The sequence below is a fragment of the Zeugodacus cucurbitae genome, chromosome 3, assembly GCF_028554725.1.
Source record: "Zeugodacus cucurbitae isolate PBARC_wt_2022May chromosome 3, idZeuCucr1.2, whole genome shotgun sequence".
Classification (NCBI taxonomy): domain Eukaryota; kingdom Metazoa; phylum Arthropoda; class Insecta; order Diptera; family Tephritidae; genus Zeugodacus; species Zeugodacus cucurbitae.
Genome location: NC_071668.1, coordinates 46,378,407 through 46,402,238, shown reverse-complemented (window position 1 = coordinate 46,402,238; position 23,832 = coordinate 46,378,407). Strand labels below are relative to the sequence as shown.

The 23,832-nt window shown below is 35.4% G+C and overlaps 1 protein-coding gene across 2 annotated transcripts; it reads right to left on the bottom strand.

Annotated features, from left to right (window-relative positions):
• Positions 1-1,690: 1,690 nt before the first annotated feature.
• LOC105220108 (serine protease easter) lies at positions 1,691-22,725 on the bottom strand. Of its 2 annotated transcripts, none has more exons than XM_011196525.3 (6): positions 22,514-22,725; positions 8,782-8,948; positions 8,330-8,387; positions 4,148-4,296; positions 2,899-3,049; positions 1,691-2,494 (listed from the first exon to the last, which is right to left on the bottom strand). In XM_011196525.3, the coding sequence occupies exons 1-6, from the start codon at positions 22,581-22,583 to the stop codon at positions 1,767-1,769; spliced, it is 1,323 nt and encodes a 440-aa protein (XP_011194827.1). In that variant the 5' UTR covers positions 22,584-22,725; the 3' UTR covers positions 1,691-1,766. The 2 variants fall into 2 exon arrangements, with proteins under 2 accessions (XP_011194827.1, XP_028901451.1); XM_029045618.2 differs by having other exon boundaries at positions 8,782-8,945.
• Positions 22,726-23,832: the final 1,107 nt, after the last annotated feature.

Sequence of the window (23,832 nt, the reverse complement as noted above, 5' to 3'; positions counted from 1 at the left end):
TGGTGATCAAATAATATATGTTTATAAAAGCATTTGTCTCATTATAAATATCTGAACGGTGATGCCTCTTCCAGTTTTAAAGTGCTTGGTTGTCACCCAGTTTTCGCATTTTAATTTGATGTATCTCTATATATTCCAGTTTTGTGATTTTTCAAGAGCAGAATGGTCTCCCCTAGCTCCCAAAACTGCAGGCTTTTAGAAGCGACTCACTACTACACCACCTCCATTTGCAGGAGAAGAAGATGATCGAAACGTGTCCATGTAGTACATCTTTTTGGGATCGATCACTGTTGATGCTTTTATATATTGACGAGAGGTTCTTGAATTGTAATTCGATTGGAGAATTTCGAAAAAGTGTTCGATATATTATCCTTTTTATCTGAATGAATATGAAGCTTTCTTAATTCTCTGTAAAATTTGTGGATGTTATTGATTTACGATTTGCATATCTCCATTTAACCATGTTTTTTGTTTCTTCAGAAACGTTGAGTGATCTTCATCTTCAGAAAACGTTATTTTCTTCAACTAACAACTTTATAATGAGTAATAATATTGACACCAAATAAAAATTTAAAACCGGATATAACATGTTTATTATTACAATATTTTATTCGTCAATAATAATTTCACGTCCTGTCAGATCAGCAATTGAGTGTCTAATGGACAGTACAGGCACAGTACAAAATGTTCCCGTGCCAGTGAGACAAAGAAGTGCCCGTAGTGTCGAGAATATTGTTGTCGCTAGCGCATCAATTGAGGACTCAACTCAGTCTCTCCCACGTCGTTCTCAAGCGTTGGATATCTCTGTGACGTCGTTGTGGTGAATTTTGCGAAAAGATCTTGGCCTACATCCTTACAAGATCAAATTGACCAAGAACTGAAGCCGCTTGACCACCAGAATCGTCGTATGCCAACAATTAAAATATACGTTATTGGTCTGGCAGCAATCCTATTCCATGATTCAACATTGCTTCCGAAAAAATTACGGTTTTGGTGCGGTTTATGGGCCGGCGGCGTCATTGAGTCGTACATCTTCTGTGATGATCAATAATAACCAGATATTTTTGGACCGAATTTGATGATATGGACTTGAACAATATGTGGTTCCTACAGAATGGCGCAACAAGCTACACAGCGAATATTACAATCGATTTATTGAAAACCAACGTGTTATCTCACGAAATGGCCCAGTCAATTGGCCGTCTCGGTTGTGAGATTTGACGCCGTTAGACTATCGGCCGATTTATGTTTGAAAACCGTCGAAAATTGGGTTCAGCGTCTGAAGTGTGTCCGTGGTGGCCATGCAAAAGAAATCGATTTCCTCACATGATGGCATCGAATGTACTTTCACAGTAATAAATAATTTCATTGACATCAAAAACCCGTTTTTATTTATCTTAGTGAAAACCCGTTTATAGAAAATGATAGAAATTTTATTCCATGAGCTAACAAAATTGTTCAAATGATTACAATTGTTCTTACAGGTTAGCCCTTATATACACCTCAAACTGCGATGTCGAGTGCATTTAGATTGCCACTCCCCAGCTCATTGTTTGCCTTTGGCTCCTGGACTTGTGTCAAGTACTTACATACCGCTTCATTTTACTCTACTTCCTTTATTAAGCTACTGATTTTATTTATTGTTTGCGTTTGTAAAGTAAACTATCAGTCATTTGAACAAAAAAAAAACTTTTAAAACTTCAGAGATTTGTTTATAGAAAAAATACGCACATATTAAGACTATTATATAAAATTGATGAAACATGTTATTTTCTGATGGTGTTTTGTATCCAGCTAACAAAAGCGTCTACACGAGTGTAAACACCAGGAAAACCTTCTTGTCCACAAGGTGTCGGACCAAATGAAACAACACCAACCTGAAAGTATGATTCTCTACCATTAATTGATTGGGCAAACATTAATGGTCCACCAGAGTCTCCGCGGCATGTGTCGACACCTTTCTCACCGCCAGCACACATTTGAGTTGTGCCTAACTCGATTCTAGTGTATGTGCGGTATTTGGCTTTGCATCTTTCTAGGTTTTCACCTTTTACCAATGCTTTTAATTTCTTTTGGCTACTATTGGATGTTTCCGTTGCTCCCCAACCAGCTATGTCCATAGTTATGCCCTCATAATTACTTGTTGAAGAGCTTGTGCTAATCGGCAAGCAAATTGGACTAACGTAAGTACTGTAATTGACTTTCTCTTGGAGACGCAGCAAGGCTATATCATGTGTTTGGGTTCTAATATTGTACAGTGGATGGCATATTTCTTCCTCAATACCTAAATCGATATGTGGATCCGCACAGAGTTCATTGCCCTTGCTATCAAATTGGCAATCCTTTTGTGTACCTATATTCCATTCACCCAAACGGACTCCACTTAGCCGCCAACTTGCAGGGAGTACACGTTTACTAACACAATGTCCTGCCGTTACAACATAGCGATCATTAATGAGAGTAGCACCACAATGAAGACCTTCACCGCCGTTCGCTGTAAAAAGAAAATTAAAGAAATTATTGAAATAGTATGCATAAATAAATGCACAGTGTCCCAGAGTTAGTGTGCTCATTCATTGAACCGATTATATTGGCATTTCTATGTGTCTATAGATAGATTCGAGAATTGTTTATATTTACAATTCCGTTCAATAAAAGTCTCTTGCTACTTTTTTTGGAGTCGCATACCATATCTTTCTTTAAAGATTGTCAGCCATCCATGCCGGGCATAATTATGGTACTTCCATACAATTTGTAATGAAAATTGCTTGATGCATTTTTCGCATCTTTTAAATTTTCAAAAGGTTTCCTTATTTTTTAATATAGGCATTTATCATATTCCTAAATAATACATATTCGGAATGTGTGGGTATGTGTATTTAGTATTAGTGTTCTTACCTTTAGAGTATTTAAGCAAAGCTGTCCATGGAAATTCATCAATATCAGTCGCGGTTCCACCAAAAATGCGTCCTGTTAAAGGAATTTTACCACAATTAGGGGGCAAAGGCAATTCTCCTCGACTACCCTTCGGTGGGTCAGGACAGCACACCTAAATAAAGATATGTATTCAAATATATGTATGTATATTCATATTATAGTAATAAATAGTATTTATTGAATATTAAAATTGTTATATTTAATGGCGAATTGAATTTTTTAGAAGTCCATCGCTTAAACACAACAAAACCTAACCAACTTTAAACATGTTTTGGTTATTTAACCTTTTTAACAAACATTCTATATTATGAACACATGAACCATTTCAAATAGGTGTAGTAAAAACATAAATTTTTTCGCATTAACTTGAATGTTTTATTTAATATTGTTAATATCATTGATGATTTAGTTATTTTGTATTATTTTGTACGATATTTTATTGCAGTTATGAAGGTAATTTCATAACACCATTCTCACTGAACATTCGTCCATATTGCCAATCAGACCAAACACATTTCAAAACGTTGCCTGTGTATATTTTCAAACAAATCTGAGTCACGTGACAGCACTGTCTGAGAACTTTTTAGCACGAAATGCTATCTTCTTAACGCTATATAGCTTAAAGCACTTATAAAGGGTGATCCATTTTGAGATTCCTATACCTTATTTACGTCGTCATTAGGAACAGGTCAAGGTGCGTTGCGATTTTTTTATGCCCCTCTTTGAACGATTTATACCAATCGTAAACTTGGGTTTTCGACATGGTTGAATCACCAATGAAATGAAATGAAACACAAAATTTCACATGAACTATTTTCAATATTTTTATCTATTTCATTTGAGAATTTCGGGGACTTATTTCACAGAAAGTATTATACAAGTGTAACATAAAATTTTTTTTTCAACATTTCCAACGTTTTGTTGCAAGAAATTTGGTTTGAAACACAAAATTTCACACAAACACTTTGTTCAATATTTTTATCCATTTAATTTGAGAACTTCCGGGTACTTATTTGACAGAATATACATAAAGGAAATTCCCAAATAACATGTTAATTTCATCACAAATCTGGGACGAGAGCTTGAAAAAATTATTATTAATTGCGTACACATTTTTGCACTTCCATAGATTAATTATTACCAAGTAAACAACAACACTTTGTTCGAATTTGAAAATTCATAAATTTTCTAAAAAAATTATTGGTCGTACCTTTTGATTGCGTTGATCACACACGCTTTTGGTGAGGTAATTTCTATCATTTGCCGTTAAATCTTCTTTGACCAGCTCTAATAAGGAATCACATTCATGGATCGAAATGCAGCGGCCTTTTTTGCTATTCGGGGTATCGCAATCATCTTCTGTAAAATATATGCATATTTTATGTGTACATACAAAAGAAATAAAATTATATTCACGAAAACATTTACATATCGCTCATTTACTTGAATAGCTCAAAAAACACAGTTGAGTATGTAGAAATGTGCGCAATTTCAGCGTCCATATTGCATAAAAATTTCAGGCCGATGCGTGGGAAAATAAACCGTGATATAAGAATGTGCCGTTCTTAAACTTGTTGTGTTGCATTAGTTTTTAGTCACAATAACGACACTTCTCAGTTGTGCCAGAATTAGGGATGTTTTCTTTTCAGAAATAACGACATATTTTATGTTCCAACGATATTGGTGAAAAATTAATTAAAGACTTCATATTGTTTTTTTCAGCAAAAACGACACATTAGACTTATGATGGCGAAATTGATTTATATTTTTCACAAATAACGAAAAAATTCAAAGTGGGTCACATTTATGCCCAAAAAACAATATTAGTACACTCTATTTGGTCCATTTATGCTCAACATTGTATTTAATATATTACAGGCCACTAGATTTGTCAATAAACTGATGGAATTTTTCTATATTTGTTAAATAAGAGACAATTGAAAACTTTAAATCGCTCTCCAGAAAAATCGACTTTTTTGAGTTGTGACATTATTCAAGTAAATGAGCGATATATCCAAAGAAATCACTACAACAAAAGAATATGATCGTTCTGCTCCCTTCATTTTTATCATACATGATATTTATAATGAAGTTTTTGAATTTTTTTTTTTGGTTTCAAAATTATTTTTTTTAAGTCGAATTAGAATTGATTCCTAAATTGTCAAATACCTCATTGTTTAACCAATTAATTTGTGCTGAAATATTGATTTGTTTTTGTAATCTTTTATTTTCCTTGCTCCAATGTATAAAGTTTATGCTTTTTCATTATTCTGTATGAGTGTTCATATGGACATTGAAATAGGTGTGTGCTAACAGGTTTGAAAAAATATGAACCTTCAATAAAATTATAGCCACATTCAAAAAAAAAGTGTCACGTTCTAGAGTTTATTCATTTTTTATTGAAAATATGCGCGTTGCCGAATCCAAAAGCAGATAAAATTTTTTTAAGGTAACAAAAACCACATTACATCCAATTTAAGTTGGTCACTAAAATAGGTGTGAAGTACATAAATTTCTTAAATCAATTAAGTCACAAAAAAAGAAATAGGTGCTATAATTAATAACCAGTGTATCCACCATTATTTTTCATCACTGCTTCGATTCTTCTGGGCATAGATGAGATGAGTTTCCGGCAAGTTTCAATGGGTACAATATACCATGCTCTTTGCACATTTTCCCACAATTGTGTTTTGTTGCTGCACTCCTGCTTTGAAACTTCTCTCTTGAGTTCATTCCAAAGGTTCTCAATCGGATTTAGGTCAGGGGATTGACTTGGCCACTCAATAACCTCCACTTTCTTTTCCCGGAACCAATCTTTCACCGCTTTAGAGGAATGCTTGGGGTCGTTATCTTGTTGAAACTTCCACACAAGAGGCATCTGTTCTTCAGCATAAGGCAACATGACTTCCGACATTATATTTCGATAAACAAATCTGTCCATGGTATTTTCTATTCGATGAATTGGACCGACCCCGTACCACGAAAAGAATCCCCATAGCATTATATTTCCGCCGCCGTGTTTTACAGTCTTTTTAGTGAATTTTATATGAAATTCTTTCCCTTGTGGTCTGCGCACAGTCCTATTTGCGTAATTTCCAAACAAATTTATTTTTATTTCGTCGCTCCATAGAATGTTTCGCCCTTTTCGTTCGCCTTCTGCTCCATGCCATGATGCATGCGAAAGAGCAAAGTCTTTCCTCTTTTTTAAATTCGCATTTCTCATGAGCGGAACTTTGCGAGCTATTCTGCCAGGAAGATTTGCATTCGCTAACCTCCTCCTAACGGTTCTACTGGAGATTATGTTCCCAATTTCTCCTGCAACTGTCCTAGACGACACAAAAGGGTTTTTTTTTTACCATGGACAAAATGTAATTATCGGTCGTTAAAGAGGTTTTTTTGATACCCCCGCGGCGGTCTAACGATTTTGGAACTTTCAAAGCATTTGTTACGAAATTCTGGGAGCGTCCTAATGTTTCAGCAATAAATTTGTAAGTTTTTCCTTGCTTACGCATATTTTGGACCAGCTTCCTCTCCTCATTGCTGCAGTGATTCGAACGTCCCATCTAATTCAAAATTTTACTTATTTTCTGCACTAGTAATTTAGCACAACATACAAACTTACCTTTTTAAACGAATTTGTGAATAAAGCTTTAACAGTTTTAAAAATACGGCAGACACACCTATTTTCGTGACCACGCTAAATTGCTCGGTTTGCAAGTAAATATTTTTTTTTGTTTTTGTAATACACTTATACAAGATAACTGTTTTAATTTGACAATTTAAATGCAACGTCTACTTGTTCTATCGATTATTTCAATTAATTTGAAGTCAAATATCGAAATATCTGTAAATTCAGTTATATTTGAGCTCACACCTATTTCCATGTCCATATGTATATAACATTATTAAATAAACTGCAGTAGAATTATTATTATAATATCAAGTGTGCTTTTTATACTCTCGCAACCAGTTGCACAGAGTATAATAGTTTTGTACGGTTGTTTGTGTCACCAAGAAATATAAGAGTTAGATATGGGGTTATATACACATAAATGATCAGGATGAGGAGTGGACTTGAAATCCGGATGTCTGTCCGTCCGTCTGTCCGTGCAAGCGATAACTTGAGTAAAAATTAAGATATCTTAATGAAACTTGGAACATATGTTCTTTGGCACCCTGAGGAGGTTGCTTTCGAAAATGGGCAAAATCGGTCCACTGCCACGCCCACAAAATGGCGGAAACCGAAAACCTATACAGTGTCATAACTAAGCCATAAATAAAGTTATGAAAATGAAATTTTGAACATAGGATCCCATTAGGGAGGGGCACAATTGGATGTAATTTTTTTGGAAAAGTGGGCGTGACCCCACCCCCAAATAGGTTTTTTGTATATAACTCGCAAACCAATAAAGCTATATAAACCAAACTTTCTGCAGTCGTTTATTTTAGCCATTTCCTTATACAGTCCAAAAATGAAAGAAGTCGGATAATAACCAGGCCCACCTCCCATACAAAGGTTAGGTTGAAAATTTCTAAAAGTGGGTTAACTCACTAACGAAAAAAGTCAGAAACACCAAATTTTACATAAGAAATGGCAGAAGGAAGCTGCACTGAGATTTTTCTACAAAATGGAAAATGGGCATGGCGTCGCCCACTTATGGGTCAAAAACCATATCTCAGGAACTACTAGACAGATTTCAATGAAATTCGGTATATAATATTTTCTTGACACCCTGATGACACGTCTGAAAAATGAACGAAATTGGTTCACAACCACGACAACTTCCCATATAACTCATTTTTGAATTTCATCTTATTCCTTCACTTTATAATATATACATTAGGAACCAATGAAGATAGCGAAATAAAACTTTTCACAAACACTGTATATGATCTGTTGCATCACTTGTGAAAAAATTGTCAAAATCGAACCAAGACTTTTCAAGGCCCCTGATATCGAACATGAAGAACTCAGTGCCTAAGAGTAATTTTTCCCCGAAAATATACTTAGGTAAATCGCTCAGATATTTTAATGTAATTCATTTCCTCTGAATTTTTTTCTTATAACAGTTGTACTCTGTACCTGAAATGGTAAAAATCGGGTCATAACTTCCCCCAGATCCCATATACCTAATTATAAGTAATATTAAATTAAGTGAGCGTATAGTCTTCGATATCTTGGTGGTGAAAACGAGTGAAATCGGTTTAGGAATTACCTCAGTCCCCATATACTATTTATGATGATTTTCGTTATTCTATTGAACTTTATACCCAATATATGGGTCGAATTGTGTTATCTTTATAAAATTACAGCAATAAATTGCGAGAGTATAAAATGTTCGGTTACACCCGAACTTAGCCCTTCCTTACTTGTTAGTTTAGTGTTTGTTACCTGGTGGTACTTTCACATTTCCCACACGGACAGTTACTGTAGCCTGGGTGCAGCAAACCTAAAAATAAAGATAAATGAGGATAATAAACATCGCATTTTTCTCGAGATCTACTTTCCTCAAGTCAATAGCATAGAAAGGTCTACATATGTATATGGATATAAAGCAGAATATACGTCGCATATGAAATACATATTCATATGTATATATGTATACATACTATGCGATAGATTTTTGTTAATTAAGTATTTTGTTATTGACTTAAGGGAAGTAGAAAGAAGCTCGTAATGGCAACTTATTTTCAAGAACATTAATTCGGTTTAGCCATAGTTCGGCCACCTCAATGCGTTGTCTGGTCTATAATTCTTTTACGAGTACGATATCAAGTGCAAAATTAGAGTGGCAAATGCTGAAATAAAATCAATTGATCGAATAATCTATGCGTTTTACTCACCAGAACATGTTTGCCAAGTGTACCACATTTACTCTGCCTTAAAAATAGTACTTCTGCTTCTTGTAAATTGGGATTAAGGGCCTTGTTATATAGTTCTGGGCATTTTTGTATTAACATACATTCACCGGTTGCACCATTAGGCGTTTGACAAGCTCCATAACCCTCTTCTGTCAAAATATAAATTTCAATATAACAACATATACAGTGGCTCACAGCCAAAGTGATGCAATCGTACAAGAAATACTAAAGAAAGTATTACTTTCTATATACAGCAGTTTTCCGAAATAACGAAAACCGCTTATAACGAACAAACAAATTTGTTACATAGAGTACCTTAAATAACGAACATCGGGGATTGGTTAGTACTCGGTTTAACGAACAACATGAAGAAGACATAAAGAAAGAGAAAAAATCGAATATCATCGAAACAGAATTAAATATAAAACTTGAAAAATTAGCACCAAATAGAAGTATAAGTGTCAGAATTGGTTCATTTTGGAAGAATTTATTGGATTTGAATTGTTTTGTTATGGTTTTTAATTTTTTAACAAATAATTAATAAAAAAAATTTATTGAACTGCAATTTACGGATATTTAACTTATTTTTATCGAAAAACATACCTCTAAATGAGTACTCGAATTAACCAAAAATTCAATTTAACGAACAGGCCTGACAATTAACGTGTTCGTTATTTCGGAAAACTACTGTAATTTAAATACCACTTTACAGCGGCAGATATGCACATTTGTAATTTTTAATTGCAAATTAAACAACTTCCTTGGCACCTTGAGGAGGAAATGGGCAAAATCGGTCCACTGCCACGCCCACAAAATGGCGGAAACCGAAAACCTATACAGTGTCATAACTAAGCCATAAATTAAGCCATAAAGAAATATCAGAAAGAAGCTGACTCAGATTTTTTTACAAACTGAAAAAAGGGCGTGGCGTCGCCCACTTATGGGTCAAAAATCATATCTCAAAAACTACTCGATCGATTTCAATGAAATTCGGTATATAACACTTTCTTGACACCCTGATGACACGGGTGGAATATGGGCGAAATCGGTTCACAACCACGCCTACTTCCCATATAACTCAATTTTGAATTCTTCTGATTCGTTCACTTTATAATATGTACATTAAGAACCAATGAAGATATCGGAATAAAAATTTACACAAATACTGTATTTGAGCTGTGACATCACTTGTGGAATAATTGTAAAAGTCGGACTATGACTTTTCAAGGCCCCTGATATCGAACATGAAGAACTTGGTGCCTAAGGATAATTTTTCACCGAAAATATAGGTAAATATCTCAGATATTTTAATGTAATTCATTCCCTCTAAATTTTTTTCTTATAACAGTTTATCTATGTACCAAAAGTGGTTAAAATCGGGTAATAACTTCCCCCAGATTCCATATACCTAATTATAGAGAATATAAAATTAAGAGGGCGTATAGTTTTCGATATATTGTATCTTGGTGGTGAAAACGAATGAAATCGGTTCAGGAATTACCTCAGTTCCCATATACTATTTATGATGATTTTCGTTATTCTATTGAACTTTATTCAGAATATATTGGTCCAATTGTGTTATCTTTATAAAATTACATCAATAAATTGCGAGAGTATAAAATGTTCGGTTGCATCCGAACTTAGCCTTTCCTTACTTGTTTATTTTGTAATTTAAACAAGGATACTAACTAAATATTAAATTGCAAATTAAACAAGGACACCGATCTAAAGAGGTTGAAATTACTCTCATCTGCAAACATTACGGTGTTGCAGAAGCTTGTAGCTTATATATGTACATAACTGTTCATTTGCAACTTTCAACTCACACTTCGAGTTTTAGCATTGATGTATGGTTTATTTCGGTCTGTGTGGCCATTTAAATCAGCTTCTCTGAGCATTCTTCTTGTGGTTTTGGGATGACTGTTCTTCCCAAGGATTATTTCCAATTCGTTGCTTTAAGCTGGAACACTTAAATGGGGATTTTCTCGTATTTTTCGTGCAATCCAACGGGAGTCACGTTCGTTCAATGTTTTATTATGAGCCGATTTATTTTATTTGCGACACGATTTTCAAGAACATAACATTAAATGATATGCCGACTCAGTTTCATCATTTACGTGACTTTGCGTTGAATTTTTCCGTCTTTATACGGCCAATTTTGACATATACTTTACAAATGATTATACTAAAGTGACAAAACTTTTAAATTTTATTTAAGGATAGCTCACATGTATAACAGTAATTACTTTGCATTCAAAAATCGGCGCCAAGCTGTCGCCGCTAACGGTAAAAAATTGTGCATCATTTTGGCTGTGAGCTTGTATTTCGGTATACGAACATGTTTTTACTTAATGCTTGTAAAAAAATAAATAATTTTTGCGATTTTTTTTGTATAAAAGATTAAACATATACATATGTACCTAATCAATAAATTAGTAAACGTTTTTAATTACAAAATATAAACATGATTTTTTAATAAGCGATTTTTCATTTCGTTGCTGCATCATTTTGGCTGTGAGCTACTGTATGTACATATAATGATATCATATAGTCCACGTTGGGAATGTATTGTGGGACTAAGGAAATATATATATATATATATTTGGCGTAGGAACCGCTTTAAGCGATTATAGCCGAATCCACCAGAGCGCGCCATTCATTCCTCCTTTTTGCTTTTTGGCGCCAACTGGAAACACCAAGTGAAGCCAGGTCACTTTGCACTTGGTCTTTCCACCGGAGTGGAGGTCGTCCTCTTCCGCGGCTTCCTCCAGCGGGTACTGCATCGAATACTTTCAGAGCTGGAGTGTTTTCTTCCATCCGTACAACATGACCTAGCCAGCGTAGCCGCTGTCTTTTTATTCGCTGAACTATGTCAATGTCGTCGTATAAATCGTACAGCTCATCGTTCCATCGTCTGCGGTATTCGCCGTTGCCAATGTTCTGAGGACCATAAATCTTGCGCAAAACCTTTCTCTCGAAAACCCCAAGAGTCGTCTCATCGGATGTTGTCATCGTCCACGCTTCAGCGCCATACATCAGGACGGGAATAATGAGCGACTTATAGAGTTTGATTTTGGTTCGTCGAGAGAGGACTTTACTTTTCAATTGCCTACTCAGTCCAAAGTACCACCTGTTGGCAAGAGTGATTCTGCGTTGGATTTCAAGGCTGACATTGTTGGTGTTGTTAATGCTGGTTCCCAGATAAACGAAATTATCTACAACTTCAAAGTTATGACTGTCAACAGTGACGTGGGAGCCAAGACGCGAGTGCGCTGACGCTGACTGATGACAGGAGATATTTCGTCTTGTCCTCATTCACCACCAGACCCATACGCTTCGCTTCTTTATCTAGTCTGGAAAACGCAGAACAAACGGCGCGGTTGTTGCTTCCGATGCACAGTGGGGCCAATGGAGATCATTTCTCGGATTAATTAAAAAAAAATATATGAAGATCCTTCAAAACTAAGTACACTTGCTTAAAGTACACAAAATTCTACATCAGTAAGCAAAAAAATAAATGTCAAATACGTAATAGTGCTTACGTAGTGAAGCTACAAACTTGATATTTGTGAAACAAAAATCTAATTTTTTGTTTTTTAAAGCCGCAGATCTTTTGTACGTAAATTGTGTTTTTGTAAAGTAATTCTAAAAATTTGTAAAACTTAACCATGGAACCATCAAACTCAGGTAATAATTGAACTAGTTTGCTAAATTGTGTGTAAAGTTATAATTGCAAAAGTATGTTTTTTTGAAATTATATATATGGAGTCCAAAAAAAAATTAATTTTCTTAGTTTAAGTAGACAAAAAGTTGGTAGTTCAATTGAGTTCAGATAAGATTTAAACACCATTGGAAAGCCTGAACAATTAAATGTTATTTTAGAGAAATTTAGGTTGCGCATCAGTGCGCCTCAGAAGATATCCTCGCATTTGTAATAATATTCCGTATGCAATTTATAAATTAAATTTGCTTCTGGACTGTAGCTTGTGCGCCTAACGGTTTTGTTGTTGTTTTTGTTGTTACATTTACTGTTGTTGTTTATATTGTTGGAGTTTCGTTGCTTTTGTTGTTGTTATTTTATATTTTTATTTTTTGTTTAGTTTTAATATACCATATTTTAAGAGTCAAGTGATTAAATTTTGCAGGAACATGCAACGTCGTTTTTTTTTACTCGCCTCAGCTTGTACAATATTTTCAATTGTGTCAGCTGTAGGACAATGGATGATAAAATCATGCATTTAAAAGAAGAGCTAAAAAAACGTACTGGTTATTCTGAAGACAACTCTCAAGTTTTCAATGAACGAATAAAAAAATTTGTATTTGAGTTTAAGAAAAAATGGAATAAGGCCCATAGAAGGGAAGATAGATTTCTATCTGATATTAATAAGAATTGGCTACAATCGTCAATTGGGTTTCCACTAGGTCAAGCATGTAAAGCATGTAAAAGAGGTCGAAAAGAAATTTCATTTAGTGACTCTAGTGATTCGTCTAAATTAAAAAAACTAAATTTTTAAGAGATACCACAGAGTTACCAGTTTTACTTCATGCAGCAGAAACTAAATTAAGAACAACCGGCTCCGTAGAAAAATCAAAAGCGATACGTAGTATCGTACATTTTTCACCATCAACAGCCAAAAGGTTTAACGAAAGTTTAAAGAAACCTGTAGTCAGTACAAAAATGTCAAATCTTAAAGCTCTATCTGTCTTCGTAGAAGCTAAGCTATCTCGCTACCAATACAATGTTGTTAGACAATCTGCTCCAGATAAGTTTCCGTCATATAAAATTATACAAAACGAGAAAAAAAAGTGCTATCCAGAATATCGGTGCATTACAATAAGCGAAACTTCCGCTGAAGTAAGTTTACAAGCACTATTAAACCACACAGCAGAACGATTAATACAAATTCATGAAAACCGTATTGACTCGTTAATTAACCAAAAACTCCAACTGTATACTAAATGGGGATTTGATGGAAGCTCTGGTCACAGTTCGTACAAGCAAGTTTTTCATGGATGTGATGGTATCGATTCCTCCGTATTTTTAACTACAATTGTGCCTCTAAAACTTATGTTGGCTGAACAAGTAATTTGGAAAAATCCTCGACCATCATCAACTAGATTTTGTAGGCCCCTAAAAATTGAATTTGTGAAGGAAACCAAATCTGTGGCGATTACGGAAAAGGAAAGGGTAGAACAAAAAGTTAAGAATTTAATTTGTACAATTATACTAGTTAATGACAAAGTTGTATATGTGGATCACAAATTAATTTTGACAATGATTGATGGGAAGGTGTGCAATGCTTTAACTGGAACTACATCAACACAAAAGTGCTATTTATGTGGGGCAACTACTAAGGATTTTAACAATATAGAAGACATGATCGAAAGACCTGTAAATGTAGAAAACTTGAAATTTGGCTTATCTATTCTTCACGGCTGGATTAGATTTTTTGAAAGCCTCCTACATATTTCATACAAATTACCGATACAGAAATGGCAACCTAGAACCGATTCAGAAAAACAAATCGTTTCTGAGACGAAGCGAAAAATTCAGAAGCAATTTAAAGAAACTTTAGGATTAATAGTGGACCAACCAAAACCTGGCTTTGGAAACACAAATGATGGTAATACCGCCAGACGTTTTTTTCAAAATGCAGAAAAGTCTGCTGAAATAACCTCTATAAATTTAAATTTGATAAAGCAAATGCACATTCTTTTAATTGTGGTATCTAGTGGGTATGAAATAAACAACAAAAAATTTCGATTTTTTTCACGTAAAAGAGCAAAACTTTTTGTTAAGCAAAAGTGGTACAACATGCTCCCGACTTTGCACAAATACTTTATACACGGACCTGAAATTATTGATAACGCACTTTTGCCTATTGGCCAATTATCAGAAGAAGCACAAGAAGCTCGCAATAAAGATTTTAAAAAATATCGGGAATTTCATTCAAGAAAGTGCAGCCGCGAAAAGTCTAATCAAGATATTCTCAATTCTTTTTTTTTTAACCTCAGATCCAATAATTTCAAGCATGCGAAGATTGCCAAAAAAGAACTTGCAAAATTTACCAGAAGAGGCTGTCGATTTAATTATAAGTGATGAGTATGGAAATAGCGATGATGATAGTGAAGATGTTGATGATGATGATAATGATGATAATGATGATGACGATGATGATGTTAGTGAAGGTGACAATTATTACAATGAGAGTTTAGATACAGATGACATCGATATTAAATAAAAACTTTTTGGAATTGCTTCAATTCTATAGTCATATATAGTAAACCATTATTTTAATATTACAGCTGCATCCAAATCATCCTTCTTAAAAACTATTTGTTGTGACTAACTGGATTTGAATAAAATATAAAATAATCAAAAATTATAAAAATAAAGCTCCAGTTAATTAATCCGAGAAATGATCTCCATTGGCCCCACTGTGCGATGATATCAATATCATCGGCATACGCCAGGAGCTGTACACTCTTGTAGACGATTGTATCCTCTCTATTTAGTTCTGCAGCTCGTATTATTTTTTCCAGCAATAGATTGAAGAAGTCGCACGATAGTGAGTCACCCTGTCTGAAGCCTCGTTTGGTATCGAGCGGCTCGGAGAGGTCCTTCCCGATCCTGACGGAGCTTTTGGTGTTGCTCAACGTCAGCTTACATAGCCGTATTAGTTTTGCAGGGATACCAAATTCAGACATCGCGGCATAAAGGCAGCTCATTTTCGTGCTATCGAAGGCAGCTTTAAAATCGATAAAAAGATGATGAGTATCGATTCTTCTCTCTCGGGTCTTTTCCTAGATTTGGCGCATGGTGAATATCTGGTCCATTGTCGATTTTCCAGGACTAAACCCACACTGATAAGGTCCAATCAGTTCGTTGACGGTGGGCTTTAGTCTTTCACACAATACGCTCGACAAAACCTTGTATGCGATATTGAGGAGACTTATACCACGGTAGTTGGCGCAGATTGTGGGGTCTCGCTTCTTTTGGATTGGGCAGAGCACACTAAGATTCCAATCGCCAGGCATGCTTTCTTCCGACCATATTCCACAAAGAAGCTGATGCATGCACCTTATCAGTTCTTCGCCGCCGTATTTGAATAGCTCGGCCGGTAATCCATCGGCCCCCGCCGCTTTGTTGTTCTTCAAGCGGGTAATTGCTATTCGAATTTCTTCATGGTCGGGTAATGGAACATCTATTCCATCGTCATCGATTGGGGAATCGGGTTCGCCATCTCCTGGTGTTGTACTTTCACTGCCATTGAGCAGGTCGGAGAAGTGTTCCCTCCATAATCCCAGTGTGCTCTGGACATTCGTTACCAGATTACCTTCTCGGTCCCTACATGATAATGCTCCGGTCTTGAAACCTTCTGTTAATCGCCTCATCTTTTCATAAAATTTTCGAGCATTACCCATGTCGGCCAGCTTTTCAAGCTTTTCATACTCACGCATTTCGGCCTCTTTCTTTTTACGTCTGCAAATGCGTCTCGCTTCCCTCTTCAGTTCTCGATATCTATCCCACCCCGAACGTGTTGTGGTCGATCGCAACGTTGCGAGGTAGGCAGTCTGTTTTCTCTCCACTGCGGAACGACAATTCTCATCGTACCAACTTTTTTTTTGGCGTTGCCGGAGACCAATTGTTTCGGCTGCAGCGGTATGCAATGAGTTTGAGATGCCGTTCCACAGCTCCCTTATATCGAGATGCTGATGAGTGCTCTCAGAGAGCAGGAGTGCAAGTCGAGTAGAAAATCGTTCGGCTGTCGGTTGTGATTGCAGCTTTTCGACGTCGAACCTTCCTTGTGTTTGTTGACGGGCGTTCTTTGCTGCACAGAGGCGAGTGCGTATCTTTTGCTACTAGATAATGGTCCGAGTCAATGTTTGGTCCTCGGAGCGTACGCACGTCTAAAACACTGGAGACATGTCTTCCGTCTATCACAACGTGATCGATTTGATTGCGCGTGTTTCGATCAGGGGACAGCCACGTTGCTTGATGAATTTTTTTATGCTGGAATCTGGTACTACAGACAACCATATTTCGGGCCCCAGCGAAGTCGATCAGCCTCAGGCCGTTTGGCGATGTTTCGTCATGGAGGCTGAATTTTCCGACTGTTGTGCCAAAGACACCTTCTTTACCCACCCTGGCGTTAAAATCGCCAAGCACGATTTTGACATCGTGGCGGGGCAGCGCTCATAGGTGCGTTCTAGGCGCTCATAGAAAGCATCTTTGGTCACATCGTCCTTCTCTTCCGTTGGGGCGTGGGCGCAAATCAGCGATATGTTGAAGAACCTCGCTTTGATGCGGATTGTGGCAAGACGTTCATCCACCGGGGTGAATGCCAGGACTCGGCGACGTAGTCTCTCTCCCACCACAAATCCAACACCGAATTTGCGCTCCTTTATATGGCCGCTGTAGTAGATGTCACAAGGACCCACCTTCTTCCGTCCTTGTCCCGTCCATCGCACTTCTTGGACGGCGGTGATGTCAGCCTTTAGTTGTATGAGGACATCAACCAGCTGGGCAGAGGCACCTTCCCAATTAAGAGTCCGGACATTCCAGGTGCATGCCCTCAAATCATGATCCTTAGTACGTTTGCAGGGGTCGTCATCAAAAGGGGGGTTTCTCATCCGAGGCTCGGTGTTTGTTTTCATTGGGGAGATTTTTTTATGTGGTGGGTCCCAAGCCCTACGCACAACCGCACAAGCGGGCTTCGCCTTCTCACTTTAGCTCGCCTCCAAACGGATGTCTGTTAGCTACCCAGGGGATACTTGGTCTAAAACCGGAAGTCGTGAGCTGCTTGAGTCATATGCAAAAGAATCGTTCCTGGCCACTCCCAAGTGAATGGCAATCAGAAACTTTCCTCACTTGCGTGAACTTCTACATATGACCCCATCCCAAATATATGTATTTAATTTTGGTGGATAAAAAATTTATACAAATAATATTGGGAATTGCAGTTTCGTGGAAAACGATTACTTCTGTGATTTGTTATGTTGAATAAATAATCTTAAAAATACATAAAATCACATCCGTTATAGTTAAAAATGTAAAGTGTTTTAACTCCGTAAGGGTTGAATAAATATTCGGTTTTACGCCTATCTCCTATTGTGAAAGTGTGGGGACACCCACACCAACATCATTCAAATCCAAAGTATTGAGGTACCCTGATGGCTAAATGGTCAGCGGGCGCTAACGAAAAAATTATCGTGAACGGTCCCCTCCAATGCCCGGGCGAGGCCGGAGGTGTTAAAATGCCTTCTCTAGGCATACCGGCTCTGCGGACGAGTGGCCAACCCTTTCCGGCTTACTCGTGGTACCAAAACATGAAGGAACAATCAACAACAACAACAACTTGACAACTAACGCTACGATTATTAAGTAACGGAATCCGATGAGGACAACTTGCTCGCCTCCAGCCAGGAGGCAACTTAGAGTAATACCGGATCAAGAATGATAGAATACAATATTACGACATTCGTTTACAGTTAGCTTTTTTGGGTTTTGATTACCTGTTCAGTGACGCGCTCACGATTCCAGAACACTAATTTGCAAAGAATTAGTTGACAAACTGTATATCGTTTTCGCATTTTTTTGCAAGTAAATGTCATATTTAAGCTTCTTTTAAGTTTATTGTATATAGTTAATAGGAATATTTAAAATTATACGCAAAAAGAAATAACGGGTGATTTTTTTGAGGTTAGGATTTTCATGCATTAGTATTTGACAGATCACGTGGGATTTCAGACATGGTGTCAAAGAGAAAGATGCTCAGTATGCTTTGACATTTCATCATGAATAGACTTACTAACGAGCAACGCTTGCAAATCATTGAATTTTATTACCAAAATCAGTGTTCGGTTCGAAATGTGTTTATCGACAAATTTTGTTCAGCGATGAGGCTCATTTCTGGTTGAATGGCTACGTAAATAAGCAAAATTGCCGCATTTGGGGTGAAGAGCAACCAGAAGCCGTTCAAGAACTGCCCATGCATCCCGAAAAATGCACTGTTTGGTGTGGTTTGTACGCTGGTGGAATCATTGGACCGTATTTTTTCAAAGATGCTGTTGGACGCAACGTTACGGTGAATGGCGATCGCTATCGTTCGATGCTAACAAACTTTTTGTTGCCAAAAATGGAAGAACTGAACTTGGTTGACATGTGGTTTCAACAAGATGGCGCTACATGCCACACAGCTCGCGATTCTATGGCCATTTTGAGGGAAAACTTCGGAGAACAATTCATCTCAAGAAATGGACCCGTAAGTTGGCCACCAAGATCATGCGATTTAACGCCTTTAGACTATTTTTTGTGGGGCTACGTCAAGTCTAAAGTCTACAGAAATAAGCCAGCAACTATTCCAGCTTTGGAAGACAACATTTCCGAAGAAATTCGGGCTATTCCGGCCGAAATGCTCGAAAAAGTTGCCCAAAATTGGACTTTCCGAATGGACCACCTAAGACGCAGCCGCGGTCAACATTTAAATGAAATTATCTTCAAAAAGTAAATGTCATGAACCAATCTAACGTTTCAAATAAAGAACCGATGAGATTTTGCAAACTTTATGCGTTTTTTTTTTTAAAAAAGTTATCAAGCTCTTAAAAAATCACCCTTTATATAAAATACAGATAATATAGTACATTTTAAACACCAAAATTCAGTTTGGTTTTCAGCTCCACTCGATTTAGGTCTCCTTTTAGATACTTGTTTCTTTAAACAAACCCACAAAATTTCAAGGGGTTCATGTCTCGACTCTGGGCCGGAGTTTTCACAACTTTCCCACATTTATAGAGCAACCACATCTTCACAGTATGAGCCTTATGTTTTCGGTCATTATCCTGGTAAAATTTAAATTTCGGCTTATTGTCTTCAATAAAACCAAACTTTTGCCTACCTTGACAGACAGTTTCCCAAACTTAACAGTGGGAGTAATATTTCTATTTTCCAATGCTTCTAAAGGCTTTTTCCATTCTTTATTTGGTCCATCATTATATTCGAGCATCACTCCGGTCTCGTCACAGAATATGGCATCATCCCAAAGGGTAACTGGCTTTTCCAAATACAACGTAGCGAACGATAAACGACTTTAAATATTCTTAACGGAAAGCAGTGGCTTCTTCCTTGCAAATCGGGATGGAAACTCATTCTGATTAAGAAGCTGTCTTACAATTTCATGGGAAACAGTGACACCACATTCATTCTGGAGATCAGTTACAAGGACCTTAGTCGAAATTCGCGGGATGTTATGTATTTTTCTTAAAATGTTTCTTTCGTCCGTTCAGATATTTTACCCGGCCGGCCTCTCGAAGGCTTTGCTTTCAGCCTGCCTTCCTTGTTTGCACGTTTGAAAATATTATAAATTGTTTGTCTACTTAAGCAAAGCATTAATGATAATTCTTCGACACTTTTACCGATCTGGTAATTATAGTACACCAACTCAGCCACATCAAAAGAGGTTCTTTTGTCAGGCATTTTATTTTTCAACACACAACCGATCGAATTACATTTTCGTCACTAACTGATAGCATATTGAAAAAAATAAATATGTAAATATAAAAGAAGTTGTAAAATTCGTAGAATTGTACGCTTTGAGCGTTTCATACATAACATCCTAGTTTCAGTGAAAAGCTGGTCGCATTGGCTATGTTTGACTTGTGTCCAAACCTTTTCTTGACGTATTAATTTTTAGAAGTTTAAAATTTTTAAGCTTTTTTTATACTATTTTTTCCCGAATTTTTATCAGTTTAGTTTAATTTTAAATGTTATAAGGAAATACAATCCACTTTAAAAATCAATATTTTATTTCTTGATATACTGTACATATGTATGTATGTACAGTATACTCTCGAAAAGTAAATTCTCAGAAAGTAAATAATCGCGGAAAAGTTAATCACCTTTTAGATTACACATGCACCTCGAAAATGTAAAATTTTTAATTTACTTTTCAGAGAGTGTGATAAAAAATTCGAAACGAAGCAAGCAGCGTTTTATACGATGTTACAAAAACACTTACTATCTTGTTTATCGCGTCTTTTTAGTAAATAATAAGTATTTGATCCACTGGTTTAAAAATGAAAACGATGCAAATCAGGTGTCAGACTTTTTGAATTGTACAAAAATGGTCAGAAAATATATTGCAAAAGAACAAAAACAAAAGAATATTCAAGATCTTTTCTCTTCATAGTAAATAGTTACATATGTATGTATGTAAATGTAAATATGTTTTTCATGTAAATCCATATGTTTTATTGAAGCAAATAAATTAATGAATTTTTTAAGTTTAAAAATGCATTTGATATTATAAAAACAGATAATTTATGTATACATATATGTATTTGAAAAAGTAAATTACTCGAAAAAGTAAATTACCCAAAATACCAATCGATTTACTTTTCGAGTGTATACTGTACATACATAAATGTAGTACTGATACAAAGTAAACTAAATTTAATTACTTTTAGTTTATTATATATATGTATATATATACATATATATGTACATATATATATAATGCAATAATAACGTGTATAACTGATATTATTATTATTATATATATCCCGAGAATTCTTGGAAAGTTTAAATGAATTATATGGAAGTGAAAATCAAGAAATTCCAAGTAGCGATTATTTACATATACATACAAAGAGAATAAAATGTTCATACATATGTACTAAGCTGTGTTCCATCACTGCCCTGTCGGAAATTGTAGTTATAAAATTTGGAATCCGCACTTTTCGTCTCATACACATTTCTATGTATATTTTAAATTCTTACCTTTATCTCATGTACAATTTTAAGTTTAATTGCGACAATTTTTCGTAAAAAGTTTTTATAATACTTATGCCCGGTTTCACAGTTCGTACTTTAGTTGTGCCCAAATAAAATCATTGTTGATTGTCTGAGTAGTCATTTGCGTTTCACAGTCGATGCTTATTTTCTATAAATTCTATTATGATATATGGCAGCACAATGAAAAACATTTGTTTACAAATACCATCTGACAAATTGAAATTATTGTTGATGAAAAATAACTTTGCGACGAATAAATTTAGAATCTGGGAAATGGATGGAAACAATAAAAGGACACCGAATTTCACCGCAAGCGAGTGGGGGCACCTATTGCAACTCGCAGGAAAGCATATAACCGTCATTGAATGCAAGAGATTCCAAAAAAATTTTCAGCAAATAATTTTTATTTTATTTTTTTTGACAAATAAGTCAATATTCAAAACAAAAATCAGCTGTTATTTAAGCTCTACTTAAGTCTCCCATTTTCAGTACTTAAGCAGAACTTTAGTATGAACTGTAAAACGCATTATTTCTGTTTTTTCTTAAGCACAACCTAAGCACTGACTGTGAAACCGTGCATCAGTATTTTTGTATTTTCTTATTGTTCTAATTTTCAATAAAATGTTTTTGTACTTTACACACGAAAACATTGCTTTAAAAATTTCATTCAAAAATTCATATAATTTTCAGTTACATAGCACATATTGTACAAAAAGAACTAATGAAAATGCTCACTAATAAACATATTTCAAAATTCCCGATTGGAGTATATCTATATTTACATATTACTCATACGTATAACAATGATAGCATGTTTATGCCGGGTCAAATAAATATATTTATTTATACACAAATGGGTGATAAGAAATTGATGGCTGTGAGAGCTCAGCGCTTCAATCTTTTACATTTCACAGATCTTACCAGCAGAAACTGCACCGAAAACACCCCAAGTTAATGCAAGTAGAACAGCAACATTCCTTATGGAGTTCATTTTTGTTACAACCCAATATTTAGAATATCTCTATATGCATATAACTTCGATTTTAACAAAAAATATATGTAGATATTGAGAGCACTGTATTTCAAAAGCGTTGACTTTCAACGATCTTTAAACGCACACTGACTGAAAATACTATTCAAATCAGCTTGATCTCAATTATTTGAATCATTCGAATTGTATGTGTACGTATGTACATATGTATGTACATATAGGAATGGATGGACCCGTTCGCTACATAGTTATATACATAAATACTTACATACATATACATTTGTATGTATATGTACATAAGTACAGTATAATCTCGATTATCCGAACATTTGTACATTGGGCATACTTGGGCATGGAATAAATTATTAAAATTAACTTATTCAATTGAATCGCACGACGAGTTTAAAGAAATAACAGAAGCAATGAAAATTCTTTAAATTCTAGCGTTAGTAAAGGGTGCTATAAGAAGTGGCTGTACGGCAATAATGAAGACCCTGGATTTTAAATATAAACAGTAATAGTATGTTTACATTTGAAAATAATCTCTTCTAAGCTCGTTCAATAATCTAACCGTTTAGATATAGTCAAATGATATTATCAATTGTCAAATGTGTTGTATCCAGAGAGGAATTGTGTATGGGAAATCTCGTTTCTTAATTACAGATTATCGAGTTAAGGTCGCAAATGGAGGTAATCTCGTTATACGTAAACAGTGTATAAGGACAGAGAGAGAAGAAGATATTTAAATCGGGGTTGTATGTCAAGTATTATCGCACGTAGAAGCTTTTGAAGCTCTAGACGTTGCTTTTAATTAGTTACAAGGCAATACTAATCGTATCCAATATAGTTGTTACAATGAAGCCCATAAGAGACTTGTCAATGAAAATATGTGATTCATTACGGCAAAGATCAATTACAAGTTACATTCCACCAAAATTTTAAATTAAAATACGGTGATTTTGCGGCATCGTTATTTTTTCTCTAAATTTACATATAAAATTCCCCGCTTAAGAGTATCTGCTTAAGTGCCTTTCCCGCTTAAGTGACAGTAATATTTAGACCACAAATAAAAAATTGTTTGCATTTTTCCACTTTTAAGTGCCTTTTACTATTTTTGACATTGAATGCGCTGGGAATTGTCAAAATGAAAACATACATATGCATAGTTTTGTAATGTTTTTCCAAATTTATTGTTATTAATAAGTATTTTTGTTATTAATAAGAAATAAATGTCACTTTCATTCTAAAA

Coding starts and splice junctions, on each gene's coding strand:
- LOC105220108 (XM_011196525.3), bottom strand. CDS start 22,583: ATGAACTCCATAAGGAATGTTGCTGTTCTACTTGCATTAACTTGGGGT. Junction 4,297..8,329: donor AAATGTGAAAGTACCACCAG/GTAACAAACACT, acceptor TATATTTTACAG/AAGATGATTGCGATACCCCG. Junction 2,495..2,898: donor TTTGCTTAAATACTCTAAAG/GTAAGAACACTA, acceptor TTCTTTTTACAG/CGAACGGCGGTGAAGGTCTT.